This window comes from Thunnus thynnus, chromosome 23 (assembly GCF_963924715.1).
Source record: "Thunnus thynnus chromosome 23, fThuThy2.1, whole genome shotgun sequence".
Classification (NCBI taxonomy): domain Eukaryota; kingdom Metazoa; phylum Chordata; class Actinopteri; order Scombriformes; family Scombridae; genus Thunnus; species Thunnus thynnus.
The window spans coordinates 5,920,250-5,945,484 of record NC_089539.1 but is presented as its reverse complement, the minus strand read 5'-3'; the positions used below and the strand labels follow the sequence as shown (position 1 = coordinate 5,945,484).

The following is a 25,235-nucleotide window of genomic DNA, read 5'->3' as shown; positions in this document are numbered from 1 at the left end:
TTCTGGTTGGTGATTTTGAACAGAGCCAAGCTAGCTGTTTGTAGTCCTTATGATGAAGCTAAGCTAAGCTAATTTGCTGCTGGCTCCTATAATGTATACTGTATATACACATACAGTGTATATATACACATTAATTAATTACAGAAAAAGAAATAAGCAGTAAATACGAGTAGTTGAGTAAATGTAGATCAAAAGTTGTTAAAACACAAATTAGAAAGGCAATGACTGAGTGATCATATTATTGTGGATAAAATGCCATAAACATTCAGTAAATGCCAGTTAGAATTTTGAAACCCAACCTTGTTTAAGATATGATAATATTATGAGGAAAACATGGATAAACTTAGAAATCTTCCCAGACTTTGGAAGACAACCATGTGAATTAATTGCTTCCAGCATCCCACAATTCACTGTGTAGCGGTCAGTTGTTCAATGGATGTTCACGTGATTCAAATCTCACTTGACTATGTATTTAACCAGGTAATTGTGTTCTGATTGTCATCGATCATTGGTAGATATTTTACTTGAACTAGGACCATAAAAGGCCACTGCAGGATTTAAAACATGAATGCCAGGCATATAGTCAATTGTTTGTGCCTGTTAGCAGCCTGTTCATGTTATTTATAGGTCATGGGCCCCCATTCCACCATAGCACACCTGGAAGTAACAGGTATTTTATCTCCCAAGATGCCTCTACTCATCTGTGTTCTCAGTTTTAACTGTGTTGTAAACCTTGGATGTGTGAGCAGAACTAGCTGAGCTATGGTATATCTTGTATTATTGATGGAATGTGGGGAAATGTAATTTCTTAGTTGTTGCACATTTCTGTATTTTTTATTTTATATTTAAAACCCCTATATGTAAAAACCAACTGGAACGACCATATGGAATGTCAAGTATTTTTCTTATTTCTACTTATGTAATAGCAGTTTCAAGACAAGTAACTGTAAAGTGAACTCACTGTCAATCACATGGTGTATTCTCTTGACAAAAATAATGAAAAAACATTTGTAAAAACCAGTTGCTCAGCAAAAAAAACATTAATAAATATATATACGTTTATATTCAAGTGTTTCATGCTACTTTATGCACTTTGTAAATTGTTAGCGTTAGCAGTGCAAAGTCCTAACAAACTGTGCTGTGTATGTAGACTAAAATGAATCAGACCCTTAGGAAAGTGACTTAGTACAGGCAAAATAATAAAATCTCAGAAAATTCTTGCAAAGGTATGACAGAATGCAACCCTCCAGCACTACTGTAACTGCCTTCCATCCTTTCTACATTTGTTCACAAGCATATGTCTAAAGCTGCATCTAGCTTTATGTAAATTATGACCTCAAAGGCAACTAACACAGACTAAATGTCCACATAATTTGTGGCCGAATTTCTATTTATACTTTTCTGAAGTATTGACATAAACAAGTTCAAAGAATAAATTATATAAAAAGGTAATAACATCCCGTCAGTGCAGTACAACAAGTGTCTCAGATTTAAAGATCCCCTCCAAACATTTTTTTCGATAATTTGTGTCTGCTATGGTTTTCTCACAACAAAGTAACATTAGCTAATATTTTTATTTCAAAAGTTTAACTGCTGGACAGAGAATGTCTCCCTACTTCATTATACAGTCAATTCTCAGTGTATGTGTACTAGATGTTTCAAGCTTTCACATCACACTTGTGTTAAGTTACATATTGGAATATTGGCTTCCAAACTAGTTGTGATGGCACAAAATCATCTTGTATGTACATGTGTTAAATTGAGATTTAAGGTGAGCACAGAGAAACTTTCCCCTCTCAGCAGACAAATGTGAAAACAGCCTTCTAGTGTGAAACTGTACATACATTCACACATTTTTTGAAGGGGACCTTAAAAAAGCATGTAAATATAATTTCACATATGCAGTAAATGCCTAAATGTTGTGCTGCTAGAAGAGAACACATGGTTGGGGTCCTCTCACAGAGACTTGATCATCATCCTTGTGGCCTTGGCGGAGTAAGGGGCATGTGTTTTCCAGGTTTGCCAGTGGAGGCCTGACGCCCAACCAATGTGGTCACCAGCAGGATGCCAGTTGCCATTCAGACTGGCAGAGCCACAACGACTGTACCACCAACCTCCACCTTCTGAAGAGGTACATTCCCTTTGAGCAATGTCGCCAAAGATGCATGGGGAGCAGCCATCATTGTCCCGATCGATGGTGCTGAAACCATAGCCGTTCTGGTCAATGCCTGGATAGGCACCACGGATGGCATCACCTTTGAACAAAGTTGTAAATCATTAAAGGAAGTCTGGGGTTTAAAGCTGCCATGTGTAGGATTTCATCATGAATAAATTAACACCTCATTCATTTAGACACATTACAAATGAGCTTTACACTTCATTATCAAGTCAAGTCAAGTTCAGCTGCTGGATGGCTTTACACCACAAAACAAGAAAGAGGGCACTGTTGTTTCAGAACAAACAGAGCTACATGTGAAACTTTCAGAGTTTGTGCTGACAGCAGATAGTGGAAGAAGTGAAAGTTACTTTCAAAGTGACTGAAAGATCAAAGATCTTTATGGGAAATGTCTGTTTTTGAGAAACATGTACTGAGGTTCCCTAAAAGCAACAAGACACTGTTGAATATGTAGCAACAATAAACAGTAAAACTTCTGTCATAGTCTTATGTTTTGCATTAATAAGGCTTCACAGTTATTTTATAATGATGTTCTGATGTTTAAAATTGCTGCACTGAGCAGCTTTAATTTACATTTATTAAAATAATAAAGCACAGAAGTGGAAAAAGTCAACAAGTAAGGCAAAAAGATTATTTTTGTGTCTATAAAAAGCGAAGGAAAGTGATTAAAGCTAAAAAGCAGCTGTCAGAAGGGCCTGCAATACCTGCGTTTCCGCTGTATGTCCCAACATGCAGTCTGAAAGCTGTTTTCTCATTGCCTAATCTGAAGTTTCTGTACTCTGCGAAAGCAGTGCCACTTTCATGGTCCCACAGGTCCACCCTCATACTCCATCTTTTGGTTTTGTTCTTGGTCAAACAGAAAACCTTTTGCAGACCAAGCCAGTGGTCCTCTGAGGGAATCAGCAGAGCACAAAGAAAGAATTTATGTTTTTCTGACAAATTTTAACCACTTGGCTGATGCTTTTATTCAAAACATGTTTCAAAGCCATTAAATCACATTAGGTTTGCATTGCCCCAAGTGTGGCTCTTTACAACAGCAACTGTCTGCTTGCTGCAAGATGCAGGTATTTTAGGCTGCCTGCAGGTAAGTTAGTCAATGATTCAAGCTCAGCTAAAAGTTAAAAGTCACATTTTGTGCTTGTATATGGAAATGAAGTATCTATTTGTCTGCACAGTTCTCTCCTTGGCACCACAACCTTATTTGCATAGATTTTTATTAAACAAAAACCTTGGGATATTTATAATCACCCTGTGTTTAGTAAGGTCTGTCAGTCATCTAAACTTAGACTGAACCTCACAAGCCTCAACAAACCCAACCAGTTTTAAACAGTCATAGGATTCATAATGACTAACAATGACACACACAGCAGTTAACACAAGAGTTGAGTACTTAACTTACGTGTCAGGCATCCAAAACCATTTTTATATGCTGCCCATTTCCTGTTAAAGGAAACCAATCCACCACTGCGTTTCTGAAACACTGTCCAGCCTCCATCTGACCGCATCTCACAGTACACCTAAGCAGGAAGTCAAGAAAACACATGTTAAGATGACAAGCTGCCGGGCTTTTTTATACATTTTCTAAAGACTGAGACATGTCCTACAAAGCTATGGAAAAGATTACATTATGGGTTCAATTTGAAAAAGTGAGATACAACTCCAAAAAAAATAAAACATTTTTTTACAAATTCTGTCCTAGCTGACAGTTTGACTTTATTTATTTTAGTGGATAATAATCACGCATATGATTTAAGTAAACCTGAGTAAAATTAGGGACACGTACACAGAAGTACAACATTTTAAGCTTAAATGTACTCAGATTTTTAAATCTATGATAACATATCTTTTTTTATTTGGTATTATCTACCTTTACCAAGTGGATTTTAGATCTATAATGTTACTTTTATTCAATGAAAATAAAGACACTCTTTGATTTTCTTTAGTGTACAACAGTGCCTAAATCCAAAATTTCCCAACTGTTGATGTTCTAAATTGTTTGTGTTTGTGATTGTTTATTCATAGCTTAGCAACCATGCTGTAGCTAGGCTCAGCAGGTCTGTAAAGCTTTCTTGTAGCAGTGTGTATGTGGCTGTAGTAAGAGCAATATTCTGTATTTAAAGTGTTTGGGGGTTGGTCTGGCTTTTTAGCCTTTTCCAAAACCAGACACACAAGAGCAAAGTAAGGAATGGATTAAACAGTGTGTTTGTTGGCTCTAATGTAAACTAAGATATTAAGGGTTACTTCCAAGCCCAGAGTTTAAAAAAAACATTGTTCACGAATAGTACATCCACTGTGTAGTATTTCCCCAGCGTGGGAATCAGTCCTGGATGCTTCTTATCAGAATCTGGGTGTGTTATCACATAAAATGTGTTATCGTAATAGAAAGATCAGGTCTATGCCACTCAGCTCATTGTATAAGCAGTAGTCATCTCTCCCCTTGACTACTGGCAGGGCTGCCAGCATGTACAGTAAAATCTCAGCAGATGGGCCAAAATGTGGAGGCATTTCTGGTCTGCAACCAGCTAAAAACAGCTCATGTCACCCCACTTTGCACTACTCTCCACCGGCTCCCTGTTGTCTTTCGCATTAAGTTGAAGTTGCTAATATTCGCCAAAGGAGTGGCCACTAGCATAGCACCCACCTACCTGAACTAAATCATTCAGGTTAAGAACCTTCACATCCACAAAGATCTGTAAATGAACAGTGACTACTCCTGCTTTCACTGCGAGGCTGGAACTCTCAATCCAAACTTCTCTTCCATCTCTCTGTAAGAAAATGTCATTTGCTATGCACTTATATGTTACTACATGAACTGAAAATTGAGGCACTATTCTCAAGTCTTCTTCCTTGTCTATTGTGGCAAGGATTGTACCTCATTTTGAAGTCACTTTGGATAAAAGCCTCTGCCAATGGAATGAATGTATACTAAGGGATGCGGGTTTAGCAAACAGTCAGTTACAAGCAAGAATTGCTTTGCACATTACATACCATGTTTAATGCATATTGTCATACCTTGAAGGGAGTCTTCACTCCGGCAGGCTGGATTACATAAACCCCACTGGATGCTTGTGGTAAGAGAGCCTTAATCTGTGTGCAGTCTGTTCCTGAGGTTTACATGACAAGAGACAGAGAAGAACAACAAGAATAGGATGAACAAAAGTTATATTTAAATAAATGGTGCCTTGTACCTCCATAACTTGTTCATTATATGAAATGGTTGGCATACTGGAAGCAATAATAACATGCTCCGTACCTTGAGGAGAAACTGCCCTCTGCTGGTTCTAGCAATACCACAGAAACAGTTTTAAGTGAGACTTGAGGTAGTTTAAATGTGCAATGTAAAAAATACAGACATAACAGCCTGAGCTGAGAATAAACTTGTTGTTGTCTAAAACATATTAGAGAAAGTAGGCGAAAGATATTAGAGAGAAGTAGTGTGGTAGTGTAGTTTTATATTCTTTACCTCAGCCTGCACTGGGCAGCTCAAGAGAAAGGCCAAGATCAGCCCATAGCCCCCAACCCTACTCTTCATTTTGTTCTGATATTCAGAGGTCAAAAGTGACATGTTAGCCATAATATAGCCTTAACATTTTCTAAATAATTAAACAGCCATGACAGGTAAGGCACAGCTGTACTTAAATGAATGTTAAATGAAAACTGAAGCTTTCAATTCATAGGTGACAGACTTTCAGAAGACTAAAGAGTAAAATACTACCAGTAATAATCAATCATTTCTTTCTCCACACACTTACCTGCATGTTGGATGAACCTTGTATCCCAGCTCAAATTCCACAACAGAAGGAGCACTTTTTCCCACTCACTAAACTACCACACCTTCTTGTCTGCAATAAATGCAGTCACTTCTTGTAATGCAGACAAGTTTGTTTGACTAACAGAGCCAGTCATCTAACTTCACCTATTCCTCTGAAGTAACATACTCTTTTTGCAAAGTATGTCACATAACTTTGACATTTTAACACTGCTGCAGTAAAATATGACCAGAGGTGTTTACAGTCCAGTTTCTCTGACTTTTCCCATCTGGCCCCACCCCTCAAGGCAAACAACAGTCCAAGACTGACTCAGACAAGAAATGCCTGCTGTGGGTTGTTGAAGCCAATATTCCATTTCTGCCACGTCCGTTCTGCTAGATGCCACTAAATTCTACAAACTGCACCTTTAAGTCAGTGACAGGAGATGTTTTGTGTATTTTGCATGCCTCTTAAAGGCATTCTCTGTTTCCTTGTGCCTGTGCAACAGCATGGAATACAAACATTTTTAAATCCGCAGCTATGAAATGAGCAGCTCCTTCAGGACTCAATGAATTGTGACACTACGGAGCCCCTAAAATCCGGAAAGATGATCATTTTTTACCTTATTATATTGTGCGCACAAGATAACTTACTATAAATTCATATTTATAGTTAATATGAAAAACCACATAGAGCCTGCCAACTTCAGATGCACATATAGCCACCATGTAATAGAGAGAATGCAGCTAATCACATTTTATTTTCACCTCGGAATGACATACACTGAAATTTTGCAGTGTAGAAAGAAAGGGCTGCAGAGCATCAAGACAAAAATCTGTTTATTAACTATTTATTAACATTTATAACTATAGACTTTATTCATTCTCATTAATTACTTATTAAATATAACTGCAGACCTGATGATTTAGAACATGTGAAACACTAACCCATGGACTTATAATAATTTATAACTGGAGTCAGACCTGATGACTTATCAGAAAGTGCGAAGCACTTAACCCTTTATTAATGATTCATAATCATTAAAGCTTTGGAATGGTCGGTCTGGCTTTGCTCTAAACATCCCTATAGTCTACTTGGTCATTTGTTCAGGGGTATACACAAAGTCTGTGTAGCGTGAATCCTGTCCCAGAAAAGTTTAAAAAAAGATTTATAATTGTTGTGGTAATACAGATACAGATACAGATGTTTTATTTTATCCTGCTGAAACATTTGATGTGCTATTTTGCCTTTTTGTCCTCTAGCTTCACCTAAAAGAAGATTTTATAATAAGCTCTTTGGTGTTGTAAGTAGTAAATAATGGCTTAATAGCCCCAGTCACTGATAAGTCATCAGGCCTGCAGTTATAAATGTTTATGAATTATTAATAAAGGGTTAAATGTTTCACACATTAATTCATTGTAAATAATCTTGTGTGCACAAGATAATAACTTGTTCGCACAAGATAAAAAAGTATCACCTTTCGGGACTTTAGGGGCTCTGGCTGACAGTGTTTGCTTCTTGCATCTTTTAATGATGCTCCAGGACCATTGTGCCTGTTTTCAGCCATGCTACAGATGTGGACCTCAGGGATGGCATGTCGGTCTGTTGTTCAGTTCACCACTATAGTCCAGATCGAAGAACTATTTGATGGATTGCCATGAAATTTTGAACAGATATCCATGGTCCCCAGAGCATGAATCTTAAAGTCTTTGGTGATTCCCTGACTTTGACTCTTTAGTGGGTCAAAATTTTCAGTCATCCAGTGAAATATGTTTATCTCTACAGACATATTTCACTCTCCAATATGTCTATATCTACCAGATGGATTGGCACAAACTTTTGTGCTGACATTCACGGTTCATTGACAATGAGTCCAAATGACTTTAGTGATCCCCTGACCTCTAGCTGCACCATGAGGTTGACATTCATGGTTTCGTGTGAAATAGCTATTAATTTGATTCAGTTAATAACTATTGAATGGATTGCTGTTCAATTAGGTGCATACATTTGTGTCCCATCAGCCTTAGTTGTACTTAGTTGTAGTTGTTAGTTGTACTTTCTGTTTAGTGCTAATTATCAAATTATTACATTATCAAAATGATCATTGTGAGCATGTCAGCATACTGACATTAGCCTTCAGCTCAAAGTACTGCTGTACCTATACAGCCTCCAGGAACCACTAGCATGGCTGGAGACTCTTCGTCTTGTTGGATGATTTTGCCCTTGCTCATTGTCAACAATTGATTGGAGAAGTATGTCAGTATGTTGTAATGCGGTGTATTTATGTGCAGGCTTGAAGACATCACAGTCACAGTTTGGCATTTGTGTTTTTTGATTGGCTGCCAGCTGTCAAGAGGGCAGGTCTTACTTAATATGAGCCAGACAGAAGAGTTAGAGACTTGAGGTGAAAATCACTAAGCTGATTCAAATCACTTTGTTTAGTTCAGTTCAAAGATTCGTAGTCACTGACTATGTAGGCCTAGTTTGGTCAGTTTTTTTCTGAGCTAAGCAGTCGCATCCCATGCACCTCAGTACATACAACAGTGACATTGAGTGATCACATCATCGTTCATATGGCCCAACGCCCAGTGCTGATTCTGAATATCTTCAGTTCAGTAGTACATTCAGTCTGTTGCTAGTCCAAGTCATGTTCAGTTCAGTACAAAAATAGCCCATAAAAGCACTGCACATATGTTTAATAGCTCAGCAGATGACCATTTACAGAGTTTTCAGATTATTGTTATTTCTGTAGCTTTGGTGGTATTTTAATGTGCTTTAACTAGGAAGTAACGCACTATGTGAATCATGGCTGAGCTGACAACAGTGCTCTCAGTCACCAGTGGGGAGCTCCACTGCTAAAAGCTACTAATTCAGTCAGTGAATGGGGTTTCATTATAGTCACTACACTTTGAATATTCGTTGATGAAGATTTGATCATAGATGTACTGAACACCTCTAACAGAGATAGAGTAGAGATATAAATGCATTAAAGTGGCGTGCTGCTGCTAGCTAGCAATTTTTGTGGAGACTGTGCTAATAATAAAGTTTATTTATATAGCACATATTACAATCAGCAATTACAAAGTATTTTACAAAGGCCAGATATAAAATGAAAAAAGGATAAAATACAATATTCCAAATACACATACATTCCCACATACATAACACTACAAACACATGAATGGATTTATTTATACATGAAGTGGAGAATGAATGATAATCCTCATCCCCTGAAGAATTTCAGTTTTGTGTCTGCCTGCGTCTATTTGTTAACCTAAATCAAATGAAATCAGTGGTGAGCTCAGTACACAGTTGGTGACACGAGAAGCAGACCAGAGCACGCTGACCCCAGTGACATAGTGAGTGTGACCGGCACTGCGAAGGATGAGTGGAGCAACTGTGGAATGCAAGTAGAGGTCACCGGAGTTCAGGCAGGGCCTGTATCCTTTTTTTGCTCTTTGCAACCAAGTCTTTCATTCTGTGTTTAGGCCTTACAGTAAGGCGTAGTGGTATTAAATGTCCTAGATAAAACAACAGATCATTTGCCAGTACTACCTGGGCCATGACAGACAATGATAGATTAAAGTTTACAGTTGGCTGTTTAACACACCTTTGTTTAACACACCATGTTTTCATGGTAATATTTTGTCTTCCAAGTTTGACAACTGCAAAACAAGTTTTAAACCCATAAGTGTAACCCTAACCCTGTATGAAAATTTAGGATGCTTTTTCTTCCAGTTTGACTCTTCAGCATTATCACCACCCTCTGTGAGCAGGAACAACACCATTTAATCTCCTCACTCAAAACTCCTCAATTCTTTCAGCACTATCTGACCGAGAAATGAGTTCTTGCACACCCTCCACTGTACAAATAGTTACAGAGCAGTCATCCTTTTCCATCCCAAATCCAGCAAAGAGGGGCTGAGTGAAAGTGCTGTTGAATGTTTGAAGGTGGCTGAGGGTCCCAGAGGAGATGCTGTAAAAGGACAGGGTGCCACCAGGCCAGTCCAAATACACTCCAACCCGGCGGGATCGAGACAGAGGCACTGGTATTTCCACAGACTGGTGGTCATGCTGAGCGCTGTAATGGTCCTCAGAGCAGTACAGACTCCAGGATTGGTCTGTGTAACCAAACCCACAGAGATTATAGCCCGCCCTCCGACGGATCCCCCTCATTGTCACAGCGATATCCACCCATTGTCCTCGCCACTCAACCTCCCAGTAGTGGCGCTGGGTGAGGCTTTGGTGACACAGCACCTGAGACACACTCTCGAACCTCTCGGGGTGGTCTGGGTACTGCTGTTGCTCCCTGATCCACGTCACCTGCTTTCCACCGTCGTACAGGAAGAGAGACTTGGCAGCTGTGTTTGTGTCCAATGTCAGGGTACATGCATCTATACAGGACAAAAATGTTTTCTCATGAAATCATTCTAATACTTTTTCAAATGAAGGCAAAAGCTCTGTGTCTAATAAAAAAAATCACCATACAAAACAGTCATAGCCCTTAACCAATGAGGGTAGAATGAAAGAAGGAAACGCAAGGGGGAAACACTCCAAAATGGTATAGATAATGAAAAGGTGTGTGGGAGTTTAATTGCTTTGTGGTTCCTACATTTGTATCAGACTTGCACAGATTGTCTAACCCCCATTTTTACTATCTTGGATCAGCTTCATTGTGCTGATTTTAAGTGTGACTGGATTATTTTGTTCCACATAACATCAGCTCAAAATCACAGAATCCACACTGCCAGACTGTAGAATAAGACCTCTAAGTAGACCCCTCTCTTCTCTGCTGAACAAATGACACAACAACATGTTGTTAGGCCAGAAACAACTGAAAAGGCGGAAGAAAAGCAAGTGCATATAGTGTATGTCACATCTACACACAAACGAAACTAAACTCAGATGGCAGGTGAAAGAAATAATTAAAAACAAAACTTAACCTTTCTGGTCAAAAAGTTTTGCTTTGTTAATTCAGGAATCCTTTTGTTATAAAAAAAAAGTCCTTTATTCAAAAGGTGCAACTGTTTTTGACACATCAAATACATATATTAAAAGTATATGAAAATGATACAAATTGTAGAAGATCACTTACATTTCTTAAGTGTTGATTTCAAGTAGCACTCCGCATTATGGTCCGTACTGCAGTGTTGGGGGATATATCGATGATATTAATCATTAACTGACACACTGAAATTAAGTGGAGTTTTACAGTCATTTATTTATGGCTTTTGTAAAGATATTTTTTATATCTGCCTTTGAATTAATATAGTTTATAACTGACTTTTGAAACCAATATCTTATATATTATGCATGTATATAAAATGTGATTATATGTACTCTAGTGCACGTGACCTTGTTCCACATTGATTCTTTTGTTTATTGTGCTTACTATTTACTGTAATTTATCATGTGTGGTCAGTGTCAGCTCATGTGCTTCTGCTCTGAATTGCCAGATAAGTGTGTGAAAATAAAACAACTCAATAAAGGGAACTTGAACATTTAATGAACTTTTGAACCACAAGACATGTTGCATGTTCTAAGAAATACCCATCTTAACAAGCCATGTGGTATAATGATGTTTTTAACTTTTTTCTTTTTCAAAAATATTCTTGAATCTATTTTCATGGCATTTTTGCTCTTTGTATTGTTGATATTAAAGAACTGATGGTACCATAAGAGATTCAAACCTAGGAAACATACAGTGGTGGATGGTGGTGGGGGTGGGGCCACAACAACATCCCAGAAAGATTTCAAAATCTGTATGATAAATTGTTTTACCTGAGTTCTTCTAGTTTACAGAGAGGATTGTCCCGATGAACAGAGATCAGCTTCACTCCAGAGTCCTGCAGGTAGTTGTAGCTGAGTTCCAGCTGCCTCAGGTGGGAAGGGTTGGAGTTCAAGGCTGAAGCCAAATAAGTGCAGCCTTTCTCTGTGACTCCGCAGAATGAAAGCCTGGGTGGAGGCAGGGTATTCACATTTCATCCAAAAACATATTATTCACCTCTTTGAGAGATACAGTCTACATGTTTTATAAAAAGTTTACACAAATAATATTAAAATCAACAACTCTGTTTCTTTTCTAACTTTCTACCTTTACTTTTTGGGTGTTTCTTTACCTTTCTTACAGAGATTGTTTTTATTTTCTTATGATTATACTGTGTTATTAAAATTCTGATTATTCTAATTCTTTATTCTGTTTATTCTATTCTAATTATTATTAAACTGGCAAAATACAACACAGGCTAACCTTAATGTCTCCAGTGTACAGTCTGGACTTGCCAGTCCAACAGAGAGCTGCTTCACCTCTGAATCCTGCAGGTCATTTCCACTCAGATCAAGCTCTTTCAGAGAGGTGTCAGAGCTGAGGACTGAGGCCAAATCGGCACAGCATTTCCGGAGATTGCATTCATTTAACCTGCAGGTGAGAATATGTTTGTTCCAATAAGGTGAATGCTATATTACTGGTGATACTCGAAAAAGTTTAAAGTGATAGGCTGAACTGAGTGACCTGACCTTAATGTCTTCAGTTCACAGTTTGGACGTCTCAATCTCATAGAGAGCAGCTGTATGCCTGGTCCTTGCAGGTTGTTTCCACTAAGATCCAGCTCTCTGAGGTGAGCAGAGTCAGAGCTGAGAGCTGCGCCAATCTGGTCACAGCATTTCTGTGTGAGGCCACAACAGCTGAGCCTGACAGGAGAAGGAAAATTTCAAATAAAGTTACAGCACACTACATGTGACATAGTGATAGTGAACACATGATTAGTTCTCATTAAAAGACTCCACAAACATTATGTAATAATATAATGTTATAATAATTTTGTCAAATATTCCAGATTAGGTTGTTAAACCAAAATCAACTGACTGATTTTTCACTAATTGAGGGCAAGCTGTAAACACAATGAGATATTATCATGTTTTAAAGTTGATATAACAAAGTGTTAGCAAACAGTTGCCTATTTATACATTTAGCACATAACATTAGCATTAATTTGGAGTGGTGTTTCTGTACATGGTGAACGGAAGTACAACATTAATTATCTTTTTGGTGCTTTTTGGTCTCCAGCAACTCTTAAGTGAAATATCTATCTTTTTAGCCACTGAATGCTCCATTATGTTCATCAGCTAATTGTTAACTTCAACTATCTGCTCTTTGGTGCTGGTCAGGTAGTGTATAGTGAGTTTATCAGAGGATTTTTACGAAAATAGCTGCCTGCGGAGTTTGGAAATGAGGTTGATAAAAATAGTCGGTGTAAACCAAAACGGTAAAGTTGTGGGCTGACACTATAAAGTTTGCTAGAGCCTCTGTCACTATGAGCAGCCCCTGAACTGAATGCAGAACGGCAGACACGCAAATTGACGACTAGCTGGAGAATAAAATCAATCATCTAGCAAGCTAAACAGCCAGATAGTCCTCTCAGGAGTTAGTAGCAAGGCCAGTGAATATTGGCCAGAAACATGACTCCAGTAGGATCATAATGTTGCTTTATTTATGTCTGCTACATGTTTAACTTAATAAGGTGATGATATATCAGACTGTGTGTCAGCTAGTGTCTGCCTCACAGAAGTCAAAAAGTGATGATTGCAGCAATTATTACATATGGACTTTAGTACAGTATGTCTTTGAGTGGCAGTTATCTATTAACCTTTAAACCATGAGATTGTCAGAATTGGCAGGCACTATACACTCTAGCTTTAATGGTGTAGACAGGACCACTACAGTCATTGTTTCAGAGGACGCACTGACCTGAGCATTTCCAGTCTACAGTGTGTACTGCTCAGTCCAGCAGCCAGCAGAGAAACACCAGAATCCTTCAGGTTATTGTTGCTCAGATCAAGATTTTTTATGTGAGATGAGCCTGAGCTTAAAACTGAAGCCAAATCTGCACAGCAAGTCTCTTTCAGCTTGCAATGATTCAACCTGCATAAGAATAGATAATTAAGTCATACTTTTCTACCCAATATCCATTAAAAGTGCATGAAGAAATTGGACTTTTCCTCCATGTCTAAAGGAATTATGAAATAGAATAAGTGAAGAAAGCAAGAAACAGGCCCAACCTCAGTGTTTCCAGTTTGCAGAGTTGGCTGCACAGTCCCACACACCTTCACTCCTGCTTCCTGGAAGTCATTAGCACTCAGTTCCAGTTCTCTGAGTCAAGTACACTCTGAGCTGAGAGCACCAGCCAGTGCTTCACAGCAGTGTCCTTCCAGTTTACACTTCTGTAATCTAAACAAAAGGGAAACATGTGCATTTATTTCATGACAATACAAAAAAAAATTAAATACTTTTTCTACTACTAGTTTTTATTACAGTAAACAGCAGAAAACCTAAACCACAAGTCTTTCAGCTACAAGAAGTAGGCTTAGCTGCTGTTTGCAGGGGTGTATTGCTCAATAGTTCAGATGCTAAAGAATGGCTAACAAATTGTTACAGACCTTAAACTCTTCAGTTTGCAATAAGGGCTCCCTAATCCAACAGAAAGCAGCTTCACCCCTGAATCTTTCAGGTTGTTGTCACTCAATCCAGCTCTGTCAGGTGAGAAGAGGTTGAGCTTAGCGCAGAGGCCAAAACTTCACAGCAGTTCTCAGTGAGGTTGCAGCGATTTAGCCTTGAAAAAACGACACATACAAATGTCCTGTTCATCAAGGGATGAAAAAGTGAACAATAAATCCAAGAACAGCTGCAATAACACACAGAAACTGAATTAGCATTTGGCTTGAGGGCAATGTCAATCAACCAAGCAGAACATTGTGTTATCATGTGGGTAAACTCACAGAGCACGTGTGGCGGAAGTGATGACCGTCAGCAGCTTCACTACCCCTTGTTCTGATCTTATGTACTTCTTCAGGTCAAACTCCTCCTCTGTTGCCTCTGATGTCATCAGTTCAAAAGTGAGTGCAGACCACTGGACTGGTGACAGATTTTTGTTTGCAAGCCTCCCAGAGCTGGTTTTCAATAAATCTTCTTCTCCCTTCTTCTCTGCTCCATCTGTTTCCAAGTGCAGTAGTCTACCAAGGAGCTCCTGGTTTGATTTCAGTGACAGTCCCAGGAGAAAACGAAGAAAGACATCCCAGTGGCCATCCTGACTCTCCAAGGCTTTTTCAATTGCAGTCTTGTGAAAACTGAACATAGATTTGGGGAGAAATCTTGTAGATATCCTTTTCAGGTATCCAAGAAGGACGTTTTCTTTCCTTTGCGTGTAGGAGTGGTGGGCATACACAGCTGCCAGAAACTCTTGGATGGTCAAATGTACAAAGCTGAAAACTTCCCTCCTTCTTCTGCCCTCCATCATGAAGACCTCTGTGCAAACACCTGAGTAGAAGTAGTAGTAGTCGCCTCCTTCACATCCATACCACACTCTTTCAGGTCAGCCTCATAGAAGATCAGGTTGCCTTTCTCTAGCTGATGGAACGCCAGCTTTGCTAGCTTCAAAACAACATTGCCACTTTCCATTGGATTGTGCCCTTCTACCATCCTGCCTGTCTGGCAGAGAAGGAGATATGCATACATCTCAGTCAAGGTGTTAGGCATGGCTCCTGTCACATTGTCACGTAACATTTTCTTCATCACCCTGACTGTGATCCAGCAGAGAACTGGTATTTGACACATGATGTAGAGGCTTCTTGATGACTTGACATGATTGATGATCCTGATGGCGAGGTTATCATCACACAAGTGCCTCTTGAAGTATTCCTCCCTTTGTTCATTAACAAACCCCTTCACCTCCGTCCACTGGTGGATGTACTTTCGAGGGATTCGGCTGGCCGCTACAGGTCGGGAAGTGATCCAAATGAGAGCGTTTCCCAGCAGATCCCCTGTTATTAGGTTTGTGATCAGCACATCGAGTGAGGCTGGCTCTGTTTCATCTCTCAATACCTTGTTGTGTTTGAAGTTCAAGGGGAGGAGAGTCTCATCTAGGCCATCAAAGATGGACACGACTTTGCATTCTGTTCCCAGTGTCTCAAGAGGTTTCATCTCAGGAAAAAACTGATGGAGCAGTTGCATAAGACTGCAGTCCTTCTTGCCTATGTTAGGATTCAGTTCACGGAAAGGAAATGGGAAGAGAAAGGTGATGTCCTTATTTTCCTCCCCTTCTGCCCAGCTCAGGGTATACTTCTGTGCACAAACAGTTTTACCCATTCCAGGTATACCCAGGGTTAGCACAGTTCTGATGTGCTTCTCTTGGTTAGGGCAGGGTTTGAAAATGTCACTAGCTTTAATGGAGATTTCCTCTGTTGTCACATGCTTGGACCTTTGTTGTCTGACCTCATGCTCCTCACTGAAGCCTCCCCATGCTCCTTTGATCACATGCAGCTCAGTGTAGATTTTCTTCAGATAGATGGTGTCCCCTTCATCTGCATTCCCCTCATAAATGTTTTGGTATTTTTCCTTCAAAGTGGATTTCAGTTTTTCTCGGATTGTATGGTGGTCAATCTCTGTTCAAACAATAAATTAAAAACCTTAATTCAGTTTCAGTTTTGTACAGTTCAACCTTCAATCTTGTCCATGTACATGGCTATGAGTTTGAACCTAACATGACTCTGCATTTCTATTTGTGTCAGTATCTTTTTTTATCAACTTACCTTTGCCTACTTGAGTGCTTGGAACTGATAAAGAAACAAAGAGGAGAGATAGCTGTTATGTGACAAGACTATTTTGCCTAACAAACTGACTAAACAGTCAAATTCTGTACTTTTAAAACATGTTTTACCTTCATCATATTTGCTCTTAAGTGTTTCAGCCCAGAGTTTAAGTTTCATCCTGTTCAGTATGTCCACTGTGACAGCAACAGCACCCTCATACCCATATGTCTGCACCAAAAGATCCACTGTGCCTGGTCTGTCACTGCCATCAACCCGAGACTTTGGAATATGAGGGAATGCTTCGAGAACATTACTATAAAGAAACCACTGGAAAGTCCTCAGCTCTTTATCAACCAGCTCCTCCAAAGTGGCCAAGAGAAGCTCTGGGACACAAGCCATACCTGTTCTCCGAGCTAGTCATGCGTTCATCTCCCAGCAGAAGCAAGCGTCAAATGTAGCAACAGTTTCAGTTTTGAGCTGATTATTGCTGTTTTCATCTCACCCGTCACTTCCTGTTGAGCTCATTAAAGATTTACAACTACATAATGAGCACAGGTAGCACTGTCACTGTGCATGCTGAACAACCCTACTTTACAGTAAGTGCGTTTGTTTACATGCCATACATGGTAAAACAAGTTGAGCCAGTCCAGTCAAGTTGGTGATAAGTGGGAATGGGGGCAGCTTATGAAAGGCATAATAGTGAAGTAAAACTTCTCTCAAATAACTGTGATGCTGAAAGAGGAGACTCTGGGCAGTTCATTAGGCAGTATTATTAGTTTCATTCTGTGTCACATCCACATTAAGGTTCTTGTTTTGGCAACCAGATAAACCAGCAGTAAAGGGAACCCACATGTCCTCCCATCCCTGAACTGAAGCATGCAGGAGGAATATGACACTTCAGGAATGTTAACATGTATTTCGACAGGTTGCTACTGTTGTAATGTAGTATGCAGAATCTGTCACCAGCGCAAAGTCATTAGTTTTCAATAAGCATGTTTACTTCCTGAAATGTCTTTGAAGTGGTTTCACTGTTAGCAAATAGTTTATTGCACACTAAAATGTAGTTGTAAGCAGATATGTGTTTATTAATGTATTTGTCCATAACTATAACTGTAATATATAAACATATAATGAATGACAATATAACAAAACACAGTTAGTAATAAATATGTCTACATAAGAGATGTTGTAATTGCTGATGACGACTGTACAGTGATAAACACTTTAAGATGTCCTTATATCTGCTCATGACTACATTATAATGTGCAATAAGCCATTTATCAACAGGTGTTAATGAGTGTATACTACCATATATAGACAGCCGTTGTGAAGTTGATGTAGGTTTTCAGTGGATAAATAGTGACAGAAAATAAAAATAAGGGATATTATCGATGTAGTAAGATATTGGAAAATCATTTATTCCGATATTGAGAAAATGCTGGAATGTACATATGTCTTCTTATAGGTTTAAACAAACATCTACAGTTATTTAACAGACTTTATTGAGAAACTGTTACAAAGATATATGACCAATCATATCATATTCCTACAGTAGGTTTCAGTTACTAACAGTAGCATGTTTGAGCTCATTTGTGATACAGCTATGTTAAACTAACTGAATTTAATTGAAAATAATTCTGCTTCTATACAATTGAAGATGCTGACCTTATATATTCATTAAGTACATGAGTGTTCTATGAGTGTGTTCTTGGTGTTTCAGACCCAGACAGGTCATTATGTGACTGGTCATCTGAGCCATCATACTTCATCAGCTAAATGCATTGAATTCTTGTCGGTGTGACAAAACTTGCCTGCTTTTTACTATCACCAATCTTTTTAATTGTTCTTTGTTGATTGCACCAATTGTTTTGAAATTTGATGCTGTTGTATTATTAGTTACAGGATGAAATGACCACACAAATCAAAATCTATGCCAATCCTGATGAACACTGGAACACACTGGGTTACAAACTGTAACATCCTCCTTCAGCTAGGAGAGAAACCAAGTCAGACGTGGGAACAATGGGAGTGGAGAGAAAAACTGACATGTTAGTGCCAAATCATTAATTTCCCTTCACACCGACAACCCAGATCTTGTTTGCGCTGACAACTGTGGTCTACTGTATGTGGTCCAACAGTGAAAGCAGACCTCTCTCCTTCTGCCACCTGGGAGGCTCTATGAGGATCAAGTGACGCAAATTTTTTGTGCCCAGGAAGGAGACTTCCTGTTGTAGCCAACAGTCAGTTCCCTGCCTTTCTGCTCGTTTTCACTACATGCATTAGATCCATCCAAAGGCTCCAGCCCAAATGCATCAGAATATGGTTTCTCCAGAACTCTGAGGACCCTGTTGACCTGCAAACCAAGGTACAGATAAGATGACTACTACCAATTCTTAGGAAAGAAAATAAGAAGAAATACTACTAAATAAAAAAAGAAATTGGGTTTAAACTGCATAAAACAAAAATCAAAGTACATAAAAATACAAACTTCATTAAGACAACTAAGTCTATTACAGGAGCTGCTGGTCTCACAGCAACATGGAGTTTACTGATGTCTGTGTATCTGTACCAATGATGGCCATTTGTTTCCACCTACTGGTGGATTCATTGACTCAACTCATTCACTCAAGACAACAATACAATAAACTGATAAACACTGTATGTTTCTAAAGGAATATTAGAGAACTATCATGAAATATTATATGATACCGTAATTAATAGAGGTGGTGCTCTGCCTTGCTTGAAATAAAGAAAGCCTCCACTAATGTCAGAAGAAATTATTACATTTTGAGGAAATACAAAATTAGACTTAATAAAGATTTGGCTACATTGATACGCAACCACAGATCTGACCTAAATTCTGCATGAAATTTGGAAATATCTATATGTATGGCTGTCAAAAACCATCTCTCCAAAGACAACACAACAATCTTTCCAAATAAAACAAGACAAGTAACACTAGCATTAGCACTTCCAACTGGCCCTAAGCTCCTCCTGGTTACTGAAGCCATGTGCTGTTTTATTCACAGGGACACCCATGTACAGCGTTATTGAAAATACTAACTTCAGAAGGATGACACTGACACAGGAACTGAGGTTAACAATACCCAGTGAGCAGCATTTTAGTGTAAAATTCATCCTCTTTAGGTACTAGCTTAAAAGTTATCCAGTGTATCACTGCCTGTGTTTTCTATTGATTGTGTGACTGAAGACACCATTTGGTGGGATGTTTTTAATTTAGTATTTGAAATAAAAATTGAGGACATTGGGGGGAGGTAAGAGTGCTTAAACCTCTGCTTAACCAGTTTCCCAAGGGAACCCTGTGATACACTAGTGAACTAGTGTAGACCAGCAGCTGCTTAGGCCTGTGTGGCAATAGTGATTTTGAAAAGGAAAGAAAAGAATTTTCAATGGTCTCGACCTCAGAGAAGTCTCCCTTTTCAGCAGCCTGAATTGCATTCTGGGCGATGTAGTTGCGTAAGACGACACGGGGGTTGGTGCTGTTCATCACATTGAGTCTCTCCTTTATGATGAGGGACAAGTCACTTGTGCCGTCACACTCCCTGGTTAAACGCCTCCTGGTATTGCGGCAAAAGAAAAATTACAAAAAGAGTCTTCGCTCTTTGTTCAATGATACCAGCAGATACTATGTTTAAAGCAGCAACAATTTATTTTTGTCAGCCTCATGGGGCAGTGCAACAAGCTGTAAACACAACACTGATATATTATCACCTGATAAAGTGGGCATTGCGAACGTGTTAGCAAACAGTTGCCTAGTTACACATATTAGCACATATGGAGCAACATTAACATTAAATTGTAGATTAAATCACAAATGTAACTGCAAATCTAAGTGATTCTCCTTTTAGCTCTGTTTTGGCTTTTTTGCTCAAAAATCAGCCTGTTGCTGCTTGAAATTAGTTTGATGCAAGCAGTGAGACTGTACTAATACATTTAAGTTGCAGGCCGTAAAACTAAAACAAGTAAGCTAGGGGAACTGCAGAGTTGGGTAATCATTTTCTGTGGGTTCACCACTATGAGTGACGTTTAAGAAGTAGCCATTTAATCCATTATTAATGTAAAAAATTTAATTAGTGCAACTTTAAATTGCAGCCAGCAACAGGAAGTAAGCGTGTTCCATCCTTTGAAACTGGATTGACAAATGTAGGAATAAGGTCAAATCTTAAACATTATGTAAATATAATCATTATCATTATAATCATTACATAAAGGTCATTTTCAGCCTTAACCCAAGAAACAAGCCAAATACTGCCTGTTATTTATCAATCACATTATATGAATATGCAACTTTTTAGTTCACCTCTTTGTACCCGTGTTTTTCTTTTCTTACCTGTATCGGCTAACCCAGCGAATCCAGTCATCATGATGCTTTTCCTTGAGCTCATCCTGATCCGTCTCAAGCAGCTCCTTTAGTCGGCACATTAAGTCCAGCTGGTGGGACACACCTGGCCTGTCTGCCACCATGCCAAACATGACTGGGTTGGTTTGTGCCATGGACAAAATCATCGCCAACTCACTAAAAACAAGGCAGATGCTAAAGATGATTGGGGAAAAGGAAAAATGCTTGATGTTGTCCATAAATCTAGCTCTAGTTCTACATGCTGTTCCATGTATGTCTGCCTCAGTTGTATGGATAAGTCTTTCCAAATACCACAAAACACATTTAACTTACATATTTTCTTGGTAAGATTTTTTCCCAAAATGCTTGCATATAAAAGGAAAAACAGATTAGATGGTGAAAGATATTTGCTCAGGTAGGACTAAATGTATGTTCATTGGGAGTATATGGTGGGGTAGCTAGAGACTTTATGTTCTCATTATAGCTGCTCTATAAAAAAGCATACATATACCCAACCACCATACACTCCCTCACCGGTTCTCCATAGTTGGCTTATTAGCCACCTTTAGCTCCTCAATAGAGGCACACTGCTCTAGGATGAGGTCCACTACTGGCCCGACTGTCGCCCTCTCACTCTCACCCTCCTCAGGCCAGGGCACACGGCTCAGCAGGTGGAAGGTGTTGGTATAATCTGCACCTGAAAAAAAACCCAAAATAACTATACTGTTGTATATATTGTTCCCTGACATCTCCATCTATCTTACATAACTCCTTGTACCAGTATTGTGCATGAGATGCAGCAGGTCTGATATGAGCTCTCTGTCCTCTGCCTCTTCTTTCCTCACAAGGCCCAATTTCTTCCTCATGATAGACAGGTAGAAGGTTTCATATGTGGGCATAAATTCATCCAGGATAGCTCTGGCCTTGGCTGCATCCAGCTCAGAGCCCAATGCCTCCGCCAGGCGAGCCAGGTTCCAGCGGCACATGGACGGCTGGGCTTGGTATGAGTATCGCCCTCTTTTGTCTGAGGCGTTGCAAACAAAATCTGGATCAAATCTGACACAAGGTGGGAGAGTTTTCATGTAGAATATGACGCAACACATTGCATTGAATATTGTTTTTATGTAAATATCTTCTTTTTAGACACTGAATGTCAAAACAGATTATAATCTCACTTTTAGAGCAATGTTACTGAGGCAGAGCTGAAATATATATTTATTTTTAACCTCACTTATAGCTGAAGAACCAGTTTTTCAGATTACAAGTAATCTAACTGGCAAACTTAAATGTAAAGATGTGCACATGACACTTACTTGTGCTTTCAGCAGCCTACCTGTCCATGAAACCAAAGGGGCCATAATCCAGAGTCAGACCCAGGATGCTCATATTGTCTGTGTTTAGCACGCCATGGCAAAACCCAACACACTGCCACTGGGCCACTAGTTTAGCAGTTCGCACCATCACCTGGGCAAAAACAAGTCCAATTTGATGATCAAAATGCTAAAACACCAGCATGAATTAAATCCTATACCATGTTTGCCATGTTCATTATTGTATCCTACATCCTTACATCCTCTGAGAGAAACATTTAAGCTTTTCACCTCTCTGAAAAAAGCCAAATTCCTGTTTTTCCTGTTGCTATAAGCCTGTTGAATAGAAGGAAAGAAAGTCTCGATGACATAATCCAGCAGCTGAGCGCGAATGTCATGCCGCCCTGTGCTGGGACCCTGCAGGCCTGAGAATCCATCTCGGCCCAGAAATATCTCAAAAGATCCAAACCTAAACAAAGGAAAGAGAGATGTCTGTTTCTGGAATGGTTTCATATGATTTTTCACAAAGTACAAATCATTACTCATGGGTTTTTCTGTATGAGGTCAGATTTTCATCTTAGTTGCATTTTAGTTCAATTTTACACTTTGATCCATATTTTTTACAGACATCACTATGGCAAAAGTGATAAACTCAAGAAAAACTTGATTACCTGATGAAGGAAGGGGCGAGACGCAGGACAACTGAGCAGCGCTCATCAATGCGCTGGCCACTGTTCAGAGGATCCCTGCTGACATAGAGGTCAGAGGTCACAAGGGAGGCTGCACGGGTGCTGGGTATCCCCAGGGCGGCCATGGCCTCGCTGCACAAGAACTCTCTGATGCTGGAGCGAAGCACCTTCCTGCCATCACCATCTCTGAGAAAATTGCAATGTGTCCAGCTCTGATTAACCAGTGCATGAGTTGAAAATATTACAAATTGCTGGTACTGGAAATATGTTGAATGTTGTTCAACAAATCTTCAAAATATAACAGTGTTGTTTTTGTGAGCCACGTAAACTAAATCAGTTATTCCATCAATATATATGGTATTGTATTACATTTATAGTAGTTTTTCTTTAATTGACTGTCTCCCACAAGAAGTCTAGGCAAAAAAGCACAAATTATAAACAATATAAAACTTAACATAACTTAGGACAGAGATCCAACACATTATGTAAATTCAATGCATATGAATTCACACATCAGTGGATGAGTGTGAAATTTAAGGTAAAAAAAAATTTTTCTAGAGCTTTAAGTTTGACAGCTGTACAAACTCCATCCACTGGGAGGACTATGAAAAGTGGTTGACAGGTCGGGAAAAATCTAGTAAGGGGACCTTTTTTTTGTCAAACTGCTAGGTCTGGGATGAACATGCTCGATGCCAGTGATGTTTCATGTTACAAATTTCCTAAGTGTTTATGGAAAAACATACAGTACAGTAGCAAAATGTTGACTCAAATGTGTTTTGCCATTACTGGGATTGTGAAGAGAGGTGATACTGGTCAGATATGCTGTATGTCATGAATTAGAAAATGTCTCTAACATTCCTTATACTACATGTGTTCAAACGAATAAATCGGCTGGGGAAATTGGTTTTATGGAGCGCTATTGTGAGTTAAGCAAAGGGATGCATTTGATGTGTGCCAAGCAGTTAAGCTCATAAGCAGCTCTCCCTGGGATAAGTGCATTCACATGCCTCTAGTGAGGAAGGCTTATGGAGGATCTGCTGTGTCACTTGCTCAAAGTGTCTTATTTACATTTGATGAGAGAAAAATGCATCAAACATTATAGATATTTTGTCCCAGACCAGATTGTTGTGATGGTTAAACTGCACCAAATATGTGGTCTTCAAGATGAGATGGTAAATACATGAAAGAAAACAACAAATACCTGAGCTGTCAGCACATCAGAATAGCAAAAATTACCTGGAGTAAGGTGTGATTCCTGCACCTTTCACCTGAATCTCCCATCGCCCATGGGTGACGGACTCTACCTCCCCCAGGTACATCACCGCTCCATCTCCCAGCTGACCCGCAAACAGCCCAAACTGGTGACCGCTGTAACAGTGCGCAGCCGGCTGGGAGCCCGGCAGCAGCCGGGAGCCACTCAAATACTCCGGGCCCAGAGGATCACTCAGCACATCCTGCACTCTCAGGCCGAGCAGAGCCAGCGCTGACTGGGATAGAGCCACGAAGGTCGGGCGCGCTAGCGGCTGAAGAGCTCGAATTCGGGAGAAACACGCCGCCGGGACGGTCCGGGACCCGGGCTCCTCCGAGTCATCCACCGGCAGCCTGTTCAGTGCGGTGTTGTTGAAAGGTAAGCGCTCCAGAGCCGAGGACTCGCACTGAGAGGGCTCCATGAATCCTGGAGCTTATGCGATCCAGTCCTGATGAACAAGACTATGTGGTGGCGTCAGTGTGTGGCACTTTTCAGTAGCCTACGAGAGACAGTGCTCAGTGGTGAAAAAAGTATTCAGACCCTTTACTCAATTAAAAGTGTCAATACCACAATGTAAAAGTGCTCATCAGAAATATAAGTCCCGCATTCAAAATGTTACTTATCAGCTAAATGTAGGTCAAAGCAATATTGTCCTCTGGAATGTAGTGGGGTGGAAGTAAAAGTAGCAGAAAATGGAAATACTCAAGTAAAGCCTACAAAACCATCAAATTTGTAGTAGCTGAATCAGATTTATTGCCATGTAAGTTTGCACATATAAGAAATTTACCTTGTTGTTGTGGTGCATGACAATAAAAAAACAGAAGATAAGAGAAAAAACAAGTATCAAAGTAAGAAAAATACAACTACTGCAAAAGACAGGCGGTACAAATATATAAATAACATTTTACAGACAATAACATTTTACAGAACAGAGCAGTTGAGTTCAGAAATAATGTGCAAGATATTGACTGGGAATGTGAAAATGTATAAACAGTATATGTAATGTGCGTATATGTAATGTGCATGTACTTAGTTGTGAAATAAGCAATATTCACATATCTGTGTTTTTATGTATTTTGCTTCTGATCACACCAAGGATCAAGAGTGAAAACTACTCT

General features: G+C 39.4%; 2 protein-coding genes and 1 pseudogene across 3 annotated transcripts; all 3 read right to left on the bottom strand.

The window, feature by feature from the left end:
- Positions 1–407: 407 nt before the first annotated feature.
- LOC137176096 (angiopoietin-related protein 5-like) lies at positions 408–6,342 on the bottom strand. Of its 2 annotated transcripts, XM_067582158.1 has the most exons (7): positions 5,929–6,341; positions 5,640–5,714; positions 5,430–5,457; positions 5,189–5,280; positions 3,576–3,693; positions 2,881–3,066; positions 408–2,255 (listed from the first exon to the last, which is right to left on the bottom strand). In XM_067582158.1, exons 1-7 carry the CDS (start codon positions 5,932–5,934, stop codon positions 1,957–1,959), a joined length of 804 nt encoding a protein of 267 aa, XP_067438259.1. In that variant the 5' UTR covers positions 5,935–6,341; the 3' UTR covers positions 408–1,956. The 2 variants fall into 2 exon arrangements, with proteins under 2 accessions (XP_067438259.1, XP_067438260.1); XM_067582159.1 differs by lacking the exon at positions 5,640–5,714 and having other exon boundaries at positions 5,929–6,342.
- Positions 6,343–8,940: 2,598 nt separating this feature from the next.
- Positions 8,941–16,933, bottom strand: LOC137176109 (NACHT, LRR and PYD domains-containing protein 12-like; annotated as a pseudogene).
- Positions 16,934–17,906: 973 nt separating this feature from the next.
- selenoo2 (selenoprotein O2) lies at positions 17,907–25,134 on the bottom strand. Its single transcript, XM_067582110.1, has 9 exons — positions 24,105–25,134; positions 22,851–23,054; positions 22,471–22,648; positions 22,203–22,333; positions 21,648–21,925; positions 21,404–21,566; positions 20,861–21,046; positions 19,931–20,087; positions 17,907–18,862 (listed from the first exon to the last, which is right to left on the bottom strand). The coding sequence occupies exons 1-9, from the start codon at positions 24,536–24,538 to the stop codon at positions 18,695–18,697; spliced, it is 1,899 nt and encodes a 632-aa protein (XP_067438211.1). The 5' UTR covers positions 24,539–25,134; the 3' UTR covers positions 17,907–18,694.
- Between the last annotated feature and the right edge of the window lie 101 nt (positions 25,135–25,235).